At 45.3% G+C, this 14,538-nt stretch overlaps 1 protein-coding gene across 1 annotated transcript in view; it reads left to right on the forward strand.

Annotated features, from left to right (window-relative positions):
* Positions 1 to 185: 185 nt before the first annotated feature.
* The window catches only part of NR2E1 (nuclear receptor subfamily 2 group E member 1), a 30,223-nt gene continuing 15,870 nt past the window's right edge, over positions 186 to 14,538 (forward strand). The window contains exons 1-5 of the mRNA XM_044675404.1: positions 186 to 354; positions 1,058 to 1,213; positions 6,634 to 6,779; positions 10,978 to 11,065; positions 13,195 to 13,430. Of these exons, the coding sequence (XP_044531339.1) occupies positions 186 to 354; positions 1,058 to 1,213; positions 6,634 to 6,779; positions 10,978 to 11,065; positions 13,195 to 13,430 (795 nt within the window). The remainder of the gene's footprint in view (positions 355 to 1,057; positions 1,214 to 6,633; positions 6,780 to 10,977; positions 11,066 to 13,194; positions 13,431 to 14,538) is intronic.

Here is a 14,538-nt window from a genome sequence, read left to right on the forward strand (position 1 = left end):
GAGAGAGAGAGAGAGAGAGAGAGAGAGAGAGAGAGAGAGAGAGAGAGAGAGAGAGAGATATTGAGGCTAAGCAATCTGACCTGAGAAGGGATTAGCACTGGAGCTGTGGTAAACGCAAATAATGAAGTTATTTTATAGCCAACCTTTCCCCCTACCCTCCCTTGAGCAAGTGTCAGTTTCCTACAATGACCATTATTCATGCACCGCTACATTTATTTGGATCCTCTATAATCGCCAAGGCCCATTTTGGAATAAAAAGGCCCTGCAGCCCCAGGCTTGGCGACCGCAGCCGAAGCTGCAGTAGCAGCCACAGCAAAAAACGTTCTCCGTCTTTCTGCTCCGACAAAAAGTTTGGTCGGTCTGCCAGGGCTTCTCCTTTGAACCCGGGAAGCTGTTAGGGATGGAGAGTCGTGACAAAGTTGAAATTTAAAAATGGTCAAGAAGAAAAACAAACACTGTGGGAACCCGAGATGGAGTCTGGGGCCCAGCTCTGAGATCCATTGTTGTTTTGATTGTTATAGTTAGTAGTAGAAGTAATAAAAATAATAATACCACCTAGTTGCAAAACTTTCACCTTACCTTTCTTTGGTGAATCTTAGAAATAATTTCCCCTTCCTTCCCCTCCCCAGGCTCTTAGCACAGTTGTTTAAAAAATGTTTACTTAATAACATAATTGCCAGACTGAGGAGGGGTCTGAAAATAATTTCCCCCTCCCCTCAGCCAACTTGTCTGAAGCAGCTTTTCCTTTCTAAAGTCTCAGTTCCTCAGTTTACCATTTCTTTAAAGTGGATACACTTTTTTACTCTCTCCAGGCTTGTGGAGAAAAAAAAATTGGCGTTTCAATGAAAAATCATTTCCAATTCCCCTCCCTGCATTCCCTACTTAGCGCCCCTCTGGCACTAACCTAAAACTCTCTCTCTCTCTCTCTCTCTCTTTCTCTCTCTCTCTCTCTCTCTCTCTCTCTCTCTCTCTCTCTCTGTCACACACACACACACATCATCATCATCATCATCATCATCATCATCATTCAACTTCTCTCCCAATTTCTCATTTCCAGTCTCCATTAGTTACTTTCTCATTAGAGGTCTCTGTGCCCATGAAGTGGACTGGGGAGGGGGGGGGAGAAGCAAAATAGGGCCCCCGAAGCCGAAGGCCGGATACAACCCAGCTCCCCAGAGAAGCTCGGAAACCTCGGAGCCCACAGGGACGTATAGCAAGGGGCTCAGAAAGCCTCCCTTCTTGAAGACAATGAGGACATTAGATAAAGTGTTAACTTAATGATTTTCTCATTGAAACCCATTTGACTGCTCCCAATCAGTATAACCCGCCAGCTTCTACCCTAAATGGAACTCGACAGCTGCTATATACAACATGGTTAGAAGACCGAGGATTAAGTTGGGGACTAGGGAGGAGGGGTGGGGGGTGAGAGAAAAGAAAAGCTGAGGGGGGAAGGGAAGTGGAAAGGAGAGTGGTGTGTGTGTGTGGTGTGTGTGTGTGTGTGTGTGTGTGTGTGTGTGTGTGTGTGTAGTTGTAGCTGTAGGGTAAACTTTTCCTCCATTCCTAACCACTTTCGGTAAATCCAGGCCCACTTTCCTCACCAAGGGTACAAGGTCAGTGGTGGCCAAGGATCTGGTGCAGGTAGGAGGTCGCTGGGTAGAAATGGAAAGAAGGGAGAAAGGAGAGAGGGTGGGCAACAAGGAATGGTTCCTGGGACTGTGTAATTACAAACCCTTCTTACCACCTGCCTATAGAGTCACCAGTGACCCGTCAAAAAGGGTAGCATGGGAATTCGGATATCACACAATGCCAAAAGGGGAAAGCACTCAATTCTCTCTCTTCCCCCCCAACCTCCTCCCCACCCCACTCCAACCCCAGACTCCTCTCCATCTCTGCATCAACTGAGACATTTTCCGCGCCCACACGCTCATACAAAGCTTGGAGAGAAGTTGGGGGGTGGGAGTGGTACCGGCGGGTGGGTGGAGGGAAGACAGTGAGAATGTACAGGCAACAGTGCCATCTCCTTACTCTTCATGCGGGCCGTCATTACAGCCAAGAAAACTCGTTGCTGGGCACTGGCGTCCTGGGCATCAGGCCCTCTCTGCAGGAGGAGCTCCCAGGCCACTTACTGAGTTTGGAGAAATGAGAACTTGACATTGCTTCTAAGGGAAGGAAGGACTCTGTCTGTCTGCCTACCCATCTCCCTGCAGCTACTTCTAATTTCTTTATGTGTATTTATCTTTCACTCCATGAAATTATTTTTTTACTTTCCATACGTTCTGTTTTTACTACTTTGCTTGCACTTCGTTACTTCTTAGTGAAGGAAGGGAGTTCCTTGAGGAAGACGGTCTTATTTTTGTCTTTGTACCCCTAAGGGCCCAACACAGTTCCTAGTTAGTATTACAAACAAGCATTTGCTTTTTAAATCGAATTGTGCAGTTGTGGTCACTAGAAATGAGTACGTGAAGACGCTCTCTCCTTATCTTCTCTTTGCTGTTTCCAGATGCCTTTAGTAAATGGCAGGGAACTGGTTTCCAAGCCAGCTGCTCCGAATGGCTCTCAAGTTTAGAAGACTTGTTGCAGTCCCTGCCGCTCTTTTATTTCTCGTTGGATGGCGATGCTAATATTTCGGGTTGATCTTTTTTAAATTTAAATTAAATTAAATTTAATTATTGCTGCTGTGGTTGTCTTTGTTCTTTTTTCTTAGCCGAGCTTTCAGGAGAAATTGATACTTAGTCCCTGGACAAGAGCAAACTTCTCCAGCGACATCCAGTTGTGGAGAAAGTGCTGGGGCTGCGGGATCGAAGGAGGGACTTAGCCAAGACCACTCTCTTCACCCACACCTACCCCGGTCCTGATTCCTTGGACCAAGCCTGTCCTCATGGATCAGCCTTCTTTGAGTCTTCAAGGTCTTCTCCCATCCATACTTTTTAGATGCAGGGCCGTCTGGCTGATTAGAGAAAGCCCTAGCCTACTCCTCTAGGCAGAGGGGGAGGGCAGAAAGGAAGAAGCGAAGGATCCTGGGGGACATGGGAGGATGAGAAAAAATTCTTGTACAGAGTAAATCTGCTCCAAAACCAAGCCAAAGCAAAACAACAACAACAAAATCTCCTCAACAACAACAACAAAAAAACCCCCTACTAAACCACGTTACGGTGACATGAGGTCATGAGATAACTGGCTGGTTCTGTTGTAAAGCTCCTCTGATTTGACCAGCCGAGGTACAACGTGAGGAAAGTGGGATTTTATTGGGGCCGGGAAACCGTTCTTAACATCCTCGCCAGGGGGTCCCCTCGGGCTTTTTGTGTGTTATAATTGCTTAAAGATATATGGCAGCTTCGATTACTGTAATTACCATCAGAGGCTGTTGAAAGAAGTTAGTCTGGGCTGGAGGGGTGACTGGCTGGGGTCTTGTTACCACCCAGGCAGGGATCACATTTGACACAGCTCTACACTCCAGCAGAGGGAAGCCAAGCGAGGCGAGGTCTGCCGGCCGGGCGTGTCCCCCCTGCCCCTATTCCCGCCCCCTCCCCAGGCGACCCGTCTAGCCCTCCTCCGCAAGCGCCCCGAGCCCAAGTTGGCCCCAGAACCGCCGCCCTTTGGGTCTGGCTGCGCTCGGACACTCACTGATTCTCGGCTTATATTTTTTAGAAGGGGAACGTCAGTGTACCCCGAACCCAGAGAATGATTGGACGACTGAGGGAAGTTAAGGTAGATGTGGAGGCTCTATATGGTACCCAAACACCCTTGGAGAACGAAGGATGAACATGGGGTTTTGTTTAGCTGAGCAGCTAGAATATTCGCAAAGGAGCAGATAAAGAGCCGCGGGAGCTAGTGACCTCTGTCCGAATTACTCCTGAGCTTCTGGACCTGACCTCAGGCGTCCTCGCACAAACAGGCTCAGAAGAGTTGACCATTAAAAGCTCAGAGAAAGTTTTAAGAGATTTGCGCTTCGTGTCTTCTCCCAAAAATCTGCAGTGCCTTTCCTTGCCTCCCCTCCCCTTCCCCCCGAACTTAGCTGCTCCAGGCGCGGAGCTCAGGAAAACCCAGCCTTCATTGTTTTTATTTTCCTTTTTAACTGGCTCTACTCGGCAGCTTTCGACGCTGAGAAAACTCGGTCTTGGAGCAGGCCAAAAGACTTGTCCTGCCGTTTTGCTAGGGTGCTTCGGCTTCCTTCCTACTATCGGAGAGAGAGAAAGGAGATATGACCCTGCGTCTCACGGGCAGAGGCTGGGTCAGGAGTTGGACGCCTCTGGCTCCACTTTCCTCAGACGCTTTGGGTTCAGTCAAAGTGACCAAAAAAGCGGGTAAAAAGCGTTACTTTTTGCGTCTTTCGTGGAAAGAAACCACCACCACCACCGAATGACAAAAATCAAACCCGCATTACAAGTGACTGGAGATGAGAAGTCCAGAAAGGCATATTTTATATTCCTATATGTTGCAAGAGGCTTGACAAGTTTTGGCATTACCTCCAACCCTGATTCCTCAACTCTTCATAAATAAAGCTCGCTTTTTCCTTCCTTCTTTCCTTCCTTCCTTCCTTCCTTCTTCCTTCCTTCCTTCCTTCCTTCCTTCCTTCCTTCCTTCCTTAACAATTCTCCTTTTTCATAATGTCTACTTCTATAAAGATAAATAATCCAAATAACACATGCTTAGCATGCTCCTCTGCCCTCAACAAAATAAAAATCTAACCCAGTTCTTTGAGAGGAAATAAACTCCCACCTGCATGGGACTTTCTGCCAATCACCAGGGAGTTCTCCAGCTCGCCTTTGGCCTATAACTTAAAGCGCCCCCTCCACACACGCGCGCGCGTGTGTACACACACACACACACACACACACACACACACACACACACACACACACATTGTGGAGGGGGTGAGGGAGAGAGGACCTAAAGCTAAATAAAACGGAAGAAAACAACCACATCAACAAGAACAACAAAATCTCTAGGATGACTTGACGAGTCCAGAGAGCTGCCACCGCCACGTTTGCAGCTTTCAAAGCACTTGCACTGCAGCAAACCTCGGAAAAGACCAAAGGTGGAAGGAAAGAAATAGTAGCAAGGAGCGAAGTAAAAATCAAACCAAAGCGGTGTGCGACAGGCTATGCCTGTGTGTGGTATGTGCATTCAGCTATCACCACATACACACACACACACACACACACACACACACAGTGTAGCTCAGTTTCCATGAGACGTTACAGGACAGCATCCCAGTTGGATGTAAAGATGAATATTGAACAGCAAATGAAGTTTGAAAGGGTGGGGGGAAGCCATTGTCAAAGGAGATGCCTCCCACGTTATCGGTATGGACCACTTGGGCAAATACAAATCTCCTACTATTTGTAAATGTCTGCAACGGACACACACGATAATTAGTCCCAAGTCCCATTTTACTCCACTAAAAGTCCCCTTTGGGATTATAGATTTGAGCCCCTCTTTGCCATACTTTAAATTCCCCAGTTATGAGGTACACGGATTTAGGATTAAGGAGAGTGTGACTTTTCAGTCGTTTCTGCTTCCCTCTTTGCAGGATTATTTGGAGGAACTAGAAATGGTGTGCTAGGCATTGAATCTTAAATCCGCTTTCCGCATTTGCTTAAGAGATTCTCCAGAGTTTGGAACTGTCTGTTGTTGGACTGCGCAGCGGAGGGGAATTGCATAAATTCGTTGTTAGAGGCAGGACAAGGAGTTTCGGCATCACCCCTTCTTCTAGTTCTCCACCCCCTCCGCTCTCCCCCCTCCCAACTTACTTGCCCTCCTCTCCGCCCCACAATGGTGTCTACAGAATGAGAGGGGAGCACACCCAATTCCTAGGGACAGATCGGATGCACATTCGGCTGCCTTGCAAACAAGCAGTAAAACCCAGAGTCATCAAAATAATAAGCAGAAGGGGACGAAAATAGCCCTCTTTGTAAAAGATTCAGGATCTCTCTGCAAAGAACTAGTTTAAAATCATCAAGACCCAACAAGGAGTGCATTTCTAAAGACCGAGAGTTAGGGGTTCTAGGGGTAGGGAAGATGCTAGGCTTCCCCGACTCTCATCGCGCGCTCCCCCTCTTCCCACCCTTAGTTCTTCCAGGATTTGGGAATCTGCTAAGAACCTGGCCCGCGATTGTACCCACTTGTTGATCCCGCCGGCTTGCTCATGCTGACAGTCCTGGAGCGAAGGGGCTGGTTGGCTCTGATCAAGTCTCGGCCTGTAGCTTTCTCTTCTCTTGGGTGCCTCTCTCCCGCCTGCGAGCCTCTGTTGCTGTGACAGGTGGATTTTGATTGTTGTTGTTGTGTGTCTATGTGTGAGTGTGTGTTTTCCCTGGGCTGTCAGAATTCGTGTCACTGTGAAAATTTAAGCATCCTCGAGTTTCTTCCCGGCTCTTGCAAATATGCAGCTTCTAGGAATGTTTCTCGGTAGGGACAAATACATGGATAGATACATAGACAGGCAGACAGACTGAAAGAAGTGGAAAGAAAAGGGGAGGGGGGCTTAAAGGACAGTCACAGATACAAAGATTATTTTTCTCGGGAATCCAGAGGAATCTCTCTCTCTCTCTCTCTCTCTCTCTCTCTCTCTCTCTCTCTCTCTCTCTCTCTCTCTCTCTCCTCTTTCCCTTCTTTTGATTCTTCTGATTTCAGGTCGTATTTTAGACATCCCCTGTAAAGTGTGTGGGGACCGCAGCTCTGGAAAGCACTATGGAGTATATGCCTGTGATGGCTGCTCGGGTTTTTTCAAACGGAGTATAAGGAGGAATAGGACCTATGTCTGCAAATCTGGAAACCAGGTACCAGTGGCTTTGTTCCTTTCTTCCCAGATATCACTCCTTCCTCCTCCTCTTCCTCTTCCTCCTCAGTCTCCTGCCATCTGCAGAAGAGTATACACACAGTTCTTCCTTTGGGGATCCTTTCCATATTTTTTTTTTTTTTTTGCCTTCCATCTATCCTCCTTGCCTTCACAGGCTCCAAGCCTTTGCTGGATGAACGTGGTAGGAAGCGAAGGGGGGTGAGGGGAGGAGAAAGGATCGATTTGTTTTCAATAGGAAAAGCAGGAACACAGAGGTTAGTGTGTTTTCAAACTAGCCCGATGATTTTGACAAGTGGTGAGACATAGGCAAAGTACTCAGAAAGTAGATTACAGTCTCCAACCCAAAACAGGCTTTTAGTTTCTTAAAATAGGTTAAGAGGAAGATGCTCAGACTTCTAACTCTCCCCCAAACCTTGGAAGGTATACCTTCTGGAGAGCGTCGCTTCATTCTCAGTTACATACACCCTTACACACCTCTGGTGTTTGGGGAAGTGCCCTGGTGCTTTAGGGGAATTCTGGAGAACTTTTCCTACCTCTAAACTCTGGACTCAGCCCAAGGAAAGGAGAAACCATTAGGGAGATCCATGCAAATGGTTCCACTGAGAAGATGGGACCATTCAAAATTTAAGGAATCACGTTTCATTTGTAAATGTAGCTTTTGTGGCAGCAGAGTCTAGGAACACTTGCACAGAATATTAGGGCAGGTCGAATGAAGAGGCAGGTAGGATCAAGGAAGCAATCTTCCCCCAAACTCCTAGGCCCAGAATGAGTTTTCCTCTTCCCATTTTGTGCATTATAATCTGAGCCAGTATCACCTTCCCTAGATCAAATTAGCAAAGAAATGGCTTAAGAAAAGCTGTTGGAGGTTTAGGGAAATTGTAGCTGGCGTGTTCCTGCAGGATACAAGCAATCAACAATGAGTTCTGGCATAGGAAGTGGGGGAGACTAACCAAGAGCCCTAGTCAGGGTAGTATGAGAATTTCAGAAAAGCCTCCTGAAAGGAAAAGCAGATGCCTTCATCAATAGAAAAGAGATACCCAGCTTCTTAATAGGCTTAGCGTTTCATTTTCATACCAGCCTTATGGTCACAGAATCTCCACTCTCATCAGCTATTCAATCATAAATGCTCATTTCAGTGAAGGCAGAGCTCTAGCTAAATGCCTAGGGTGTTAATATGACAAGAAACAACTAGAAAGAAGCCTGCATCCATAGTAGTGAGGGAATGCTCAGAATTACAGAGGTACTTTCTGCTTTACAGAATTATGGAACCCCATTACAACTATATATGTGCATATATACACACATAACACAGAAACATATATCTATACATACATGCATGCATGCATGCACGCATACATACATAGACACTACACTGCTGATTGTTACTAAATGGTTCTGATTTTTATCTTGGGGCTGTATCTACAGCCATGGATCATTTTGTTAGAATCATACTTTAAAAATCAAATGAATACAACAAAACTAAAAGGAGGGAATCTGTACCTCCAAATAGTTTAGTTTGCTTAAATATTTCATTTTGTAATTGGTTATTTTGCCCCCTTGTTGGCAAATCAAAGCTGTGTATACCTAATATGTAGTTGGGTATCTCCATTGTTGTGGGGAGGGGGAACTGCTTGTCACAGGAATGGAACTATGTCTTGGGATCATAAAATCATAGCTTTAGATATGGAAGGGTCCTTTGAAGTCATCCAGTCCACCCACCCCACCCCCATCAACAAAGAAAACTATTGAGGAAACTGAACCCTAATTGAAATCAATTGACTTGTCCAAGGATATGTGTAGTAAATGGCAGAACCAGGATTTTAACTCAGATCTTTTGAATTCAAATCAGCTTCACCATGCTGCCTTTCCTACTTGATTTTATTTACTGAAATATAGCATTCCATATGCAACAAACAGAACTGGGGAATTCAACATATGGGAAATGCTTGTTTAAACATGGGAAAAGTAGCCAAATCAAACCATATTGACGATACTAGCATTTGCAAAAGAGCAACAATGGGCCTTATCTTGCCTGATCTTTCCTCAGTTTGCAAGCAGAATCTAGAAATTGATCTGAGCCAGATACATTTGTTCAAGACTTTTGATAATTATATACATTTAATCTGATTAGAAGATGTATATAAGCACTAATGAAGGCCTATAGTTGGAGTTAGCATGTTTGCCAGAAAATTGAGATGACACTCTTAATTAAACATTAATATACTTTTAAAAATGTTAGGAACCTCTTTGAAAAGAATTGCTTTTTTAGGTCAGGAAATATGTGCTGTAGAATTACCCTAGGTTCTCCCCCTCCAAAAAAAATCATTTTTCATTTTACTCAGTTTAGAACCAGGCCTTCAATAATTAGAAATTATCATGAACTCTTTTACTCCATTTTTAAAGACTTCAAAGGGAACTTTTCTTTCTCTACCTATATAAAAAATGTGTGGGTGCCACACTGATCTAACTATATATCCTAGGATAGTGCTTGTCCTTCCTCCCCAACCCCAGGAATCCACAGAAGGACAGACCTGAAATTCAAGTCCAAGTTTCCTTCATATGGGTTTATCTGAACTAAGGAAACTTTATTCAATTTTTTCCCCTACCACTTATGTAAAAGTATCAACACACACAAAAAGAGGCAACTAGCCTTAGTCGATAAAGGGCTAGTCATGGAATCAGAAAAACCTAAACTGAAGTCTTGCCTCCAAAAGCCACATGGCAGTTCTCTAAGGCTGCAGATAAGTTGCCATTAGTAAAAGGAGTTTCCACAATTCAAGTTTCCTACTCTGATGACATCATAGGTTCAGACCAAAAATAAACAGAAAGCAAATCCTTAACACATTCCCTTATGTGTGTTGGTGAATAAATATATAGTTTTTAAGCCATGCACATATAAACATACATATACATATACACAGCTATCATACACAAAACATATAAGTCTTGGTCGTGAACACTTTTATTAAACAAATAAGGAAATTTCCAGTTTAGTCTTTCCTTTTAAAGACCTAGTTTCCCAGAATATTGCCCGAGTTAAACTATTCCTTTCTCATATTTCTCATATTTCTCATTTTTAACACTGAGAAGTTTGAAACTTTTTAAAGTTAGAGTTTGTAACCTATTGATTTTAATACATGCTGTAATTTCCTTCCCTAAATTACACTGCATGCTATAGTTATGGGTTTTGTTCATGCCTTGCACTTGTTTCCTTTTCACCCTTCGTTGTGTGTCTCTTTGGCCCCTGGCTTCTTTAACCTTTTATTTGCCTTTCTCAAATGCCAGTTTTGTCCCCAAATCAGTCTGTAATTTCATAACTCTAGATTGAGCCAAATCTTCAAGAAAGCATTTGCAATGTTGGGTCAAAGAATCTCTTTAGGAAAACAAGAAAGAACCAAACCCATAAGGCATTTAGACCAGGGAAGAAGAATCTGAAAGGAAAATCTGACTAGAGAAAGTAGAATAAGAAGGCAGACCACAGAGATAGAAGGAAAAAGAGTGGTTGGAGACAGACAGGCAGTCAGAGAGAAGCTCTAGTTCGGAGACCTTCCCCTACCTGGCTCTGCGTTGGAGGCACTTTGGGGGGGGGGGGGGTGTAAGGGAGGGAAGGGGAAGCCTTGGAGCTAAGCTGCTGTCTTTGGTGCTGAAAAGGCCACACCAACATCTAACTGAAAATTCCTCTCAAAACTTAGCAGGCTCAACTTGGCTCAAATTCCAGAACAATGATCAACTCAGTATTCTTACTTCTACCTTCATCTCTTCCTTTTCCTCTTGCATTTGGCCTTTTGCCCCAGGATTCTGTACTTGTCTGACTGAGGCAACCAGAATTCACAACACCCACTAACTTTTTCAAGCAAACTCAGATCAGGAACTTAGCTAATTAGTGCCTCTCTAAAACACCCCAAAAGAGTCATCTCAAGTTGGGAAACCCAACCTGGACTTTAGCCTTCAAGATATAAGAACTCTACCTTCTGGAACTCAGATATAAAAGCAAAAAAACATAGGTTAAAATCAGAAAAATGGGACATCACCCTGTCCTTCTGCTCTTCTCCAGTCTCCCCTACTGTGTTGGTCTGTCTCTATTTTCCTTGGGTCTACCATGATTTTTCCCTGTTCCATGAACAAAAAGCACCCTTCTCCCCTTGTCTATAGACTCTGGTTCTCTCTTTCCATTTCAGGGAGGCTGCCCAGTGGATAAGACGCACAGAAACCAATGCAGGGCTTGTCGCTTGAAGAAGTGTTTGGAAGTCAACATGAACAAAGATGGTAATCAGCACATTCCTTTATTCTTCTAATGTTGATTGAGTAGTAAGTAAATTATATGTACAGAAAATACATTGCATTCATATGCATGTAAATCATCTTCCCCAAACACTTCTACCAGATGCCTGGGAAGTTGTCCCAGTCTTTCAGCCAAAATCTCTCCCTTCGACCCTGATCAGTGCCAGTCCACTTGGAGTTCCCCTTGGTAGGGGGAACCACCCTGGTAGGAGGCCGCGTGGGCACTGAAATCACAAGACCTGCCTCTGCTGCTTCGTGGAAGGGTCATCTAAACTCTCTGCACCTCGATTTCTTCATTTGTAATATGTGAGAGTTGGTGTAGAATTGGAAGGGATCCTAGAAATCTCTTCCAGCTCTATCATTCTGTGAACTATCTGACCTGACTTCCACTCCCACGAAGAGAGCCCATTCCTGAAAGAACCCGGGAGGGGGGCGACTGCTTCTAAAATGCTGGTCGAGCATTTCCGTTATTGCTGTGGAAAGGAAGGACAAGTGATCGACAATATTTTCAGCCTCGAGTCCTAATCCCCCTTCTCGCCTCTTTCCGGAATCACTTCTCTTTGCCTCCCTTTTGTGACCAGCTTTTAAGCCTATTAGACATCCCTCGGACCTTTGCGTCCCATTACTCCTTCATCCTGAGGGAACCTGGAGGCGAGAGAACGGAATTTTGGGAAACAGTTTTTTGGAGACAAGAAAACACTAAAAGAGAAGAAACTCTTCTTTAACAAATCTACGAAGGAGTGTTCTACAAGTTTGCTACTGGGGATCTCTCAAGGGACATTTCTGCATCCTCTACAGAGAAGAAGAAAGAAGGATGGCTCCCGGAGGCAGAGGAGTCTTTCCTATGCACCCCACCCCCACTCCTTGCTTCCAAGGAGCACCCTTGTATCACGAGGAGACGGGAATAGGGACTGGGGTTCTGCAGGAGACTGGGGAAGTATATAGACTACAGTTCCGCCGCGGCGGCATCAATTTTAGAAATAAGGTATCTGCCGCCCAGTCTGAGGTATCAGTTTTGTGGACCAGGGTCAAGGTTGGAGAGGATTTGGCCTTCGGGACCAGGGCCAGGCACCATAGCCTTGCCGTGTCTAGCTGCCAGCTCAGGAAGCTCTCTCTCCGCAGTGTAAAAAGCAGGAGCGAAAAACCTGTTGAACTTCTGTATTGACAAGTTGTCAAGCTCCACGGGCGGGAGATTGCCCCTGAATTAATTTGTTTGTTTAAACTGTTTGCGGTAATTGTCAGATCTCTCTCCTGCTGCTTGCCTGCCTGCCTCCCTTCCCGCACACTCTTTTAAGCTAGCTCTCCTTTTCCTCTTTCCCAACACATTTTCTCCACCTCGCCCCACCCCCACCCCCACCCCCCGAGGCCGCTGGCATCTTTTTCTCTCGAAGCCTTGAAGCCATAAAGTCATTTCCTCCCTGGGGTTCCCAGTTGGTACTGGCTCAAAACCTGCTGTGGTGCATCTGCTGAAGGGCGGGAGCCAGAGCTGCTCCTTGAACCGGGCCTATGGGTGCGAAGATCTAAAATCGCTGCCTAATAAAAGGCGAAGCACTTATCTGAACTCTGCAGAGGACCCTCCTATCTATGCCCCTTTCTCGAACTCCACTGTGGCCAGGTAACAGGACACCCGTGTTCGGACTTGTCTGTACAGGTGTCTCCGGTTTCCAAAAGATAGTCCCCAGATGCTGAAAGCATCTTCTCCCTTGCTTGGCGTCCCTGGACAAATTCTGGGACTTTGAACTGACGATGGTCCTGATTCTTTCCAAACGACCCCAAGGAGAAGCGAGAAACAGAGATTTTTATCCTGGGCTCTCGCGATCATCCCGAATAAATTCATGGAAAAAAGTAAGTTAGGTATTTATGGGATTTAGAGCTGGAAGGCAATTTAGATACAACTTGATCCAACTCCCTTGTTTTACAGATGAGGAAAGTGAGGTCAGGAGCTATTAATCCACTTGCATAAGGCCATACAGTTTGTTAGTGAAGGAAATAGGATTCAAAACCGCATCTCCCAATTCCAAACTCAGAGCGAAGCTGATGGGTTGAGGCGCAAGTCCTTAGGTTACAGAACTGGATCCAACTAAGCTCACCTTTGTCACTGTCTATCCCTGCAGCTGTGCAGCATGAGCGAGGACCCAGGACGTCTACTATCCGCAAGCAAGTGGCCCTGTATTTCCGCGGCCACAAGGAGGAGAACGGTGCAGCCCCTCACTTTCCTTCCGCAGCCCTGCCGGCCCCGGCTTTCTTCACTGCAGTCACGCAATTGGAACAACATAATCTGGAACTGGCGGCTGTGTCTGGAACCCCAGAGAGGCAAACACTGGTGGGACTGGCCCAGCCCACGCCCAAGGTCAGTTGCCCCACTCCAACCAAGGAAAAATAAGAAAGAATGCCAAGGGTTCACTCTCTATGTAATGTTGGTGACCAGGCGGTTGAGGAAGAAAATAAACTTGTGTGTTTTCTTTTTCCCCTGGATTTAGAAATAAGAAATGCTCCCTTAAGTCAGAGCAATCATTATAGAACTTTTCTCCCCTTTACTGTTTATGGGGACCGGAACCGGCTCTCTTTGCTGTTAATAATACTCCACCTCCGTTACTCCTGAATTTCCTGTAGACCAGTTGAACGCCAATGTGCCTGAAGGGAAAATGCCCTTCCATTTGGATCGTACTGGTCATTCCTGTGAGATCTCAAATTTAAATACAATTTCACTCAAGAAGTATTCCTGGGGGCAGTTAGGAGGCTCAGTGTTTAGAGAGCCAGGCTTGGAGACCGAAAGTCCTACATTCAAATCTGACCTCAGATACTCTCTAGTTGTGTGACCCTGGGCAAGTCACTCAACTCTTATTGAGTAGCTCTTAAAGTGCTTCGGTCTAGGAACCAATACACAGTATTGATTCCAAGCCGGAAGGTAAAGGTTTAAACAAACAAACCAACAAAAAAGAGTATTTAGGAGGAGTACGTGGCGCTGTCCAGGGTTCTAGTACTAAGTAGACGAAAGTCAAAACAAATACTGCCCCCATGGAGTTTATAGTCCTCTGGGATTAGATCAGTTTATTCAGTTTTTATCTCTTAGATCTTAGACCTAGAAGCTGAAAGGCTTGAAAAAGCCAGCTTGAAAATGTTAAATTCTAAAATACCATTAAAAAGGGAAAACCCGCAAATGCAAACCCATCTGGGTTGCTCTGGCTCCTTCCCTGACACCCATCAATTACTTCCAGACTGCTTGGAGTAATTCCAGTGCTAGTCCTCCAGCATAAAAAGGGGGTATAACGTTTATTACTAGTTTAGAATGCTGCCACGTAAGGACTGTATTTCTAACCCCTAAGGGTTTGTGATCACCTAACGGAGTCACCTCAGGATTTCTCTGAAAGGAGAACCAACAACTGCTTGGAGTCCTACACTGTCAGAGTTTCTCTCTCTCTCTCTCTCTCTCTCTCTCTCTCTCTCTCTCTCTCTCT

Source organism: Gracilinanus agilis, chromosome 4 (genome assembly GCF_016433145.1).
Source record: "Gracilinanus agilis isolate LMUSP501 chromosome 4, AgileGrace, whole genome shotgun sequence".
NCBI lineage: Eukaryota > Metazoa > Chordata > Mammalia > Didelphimorphia > Didelphidae > Gracilinanus > Gracilinanus agilis.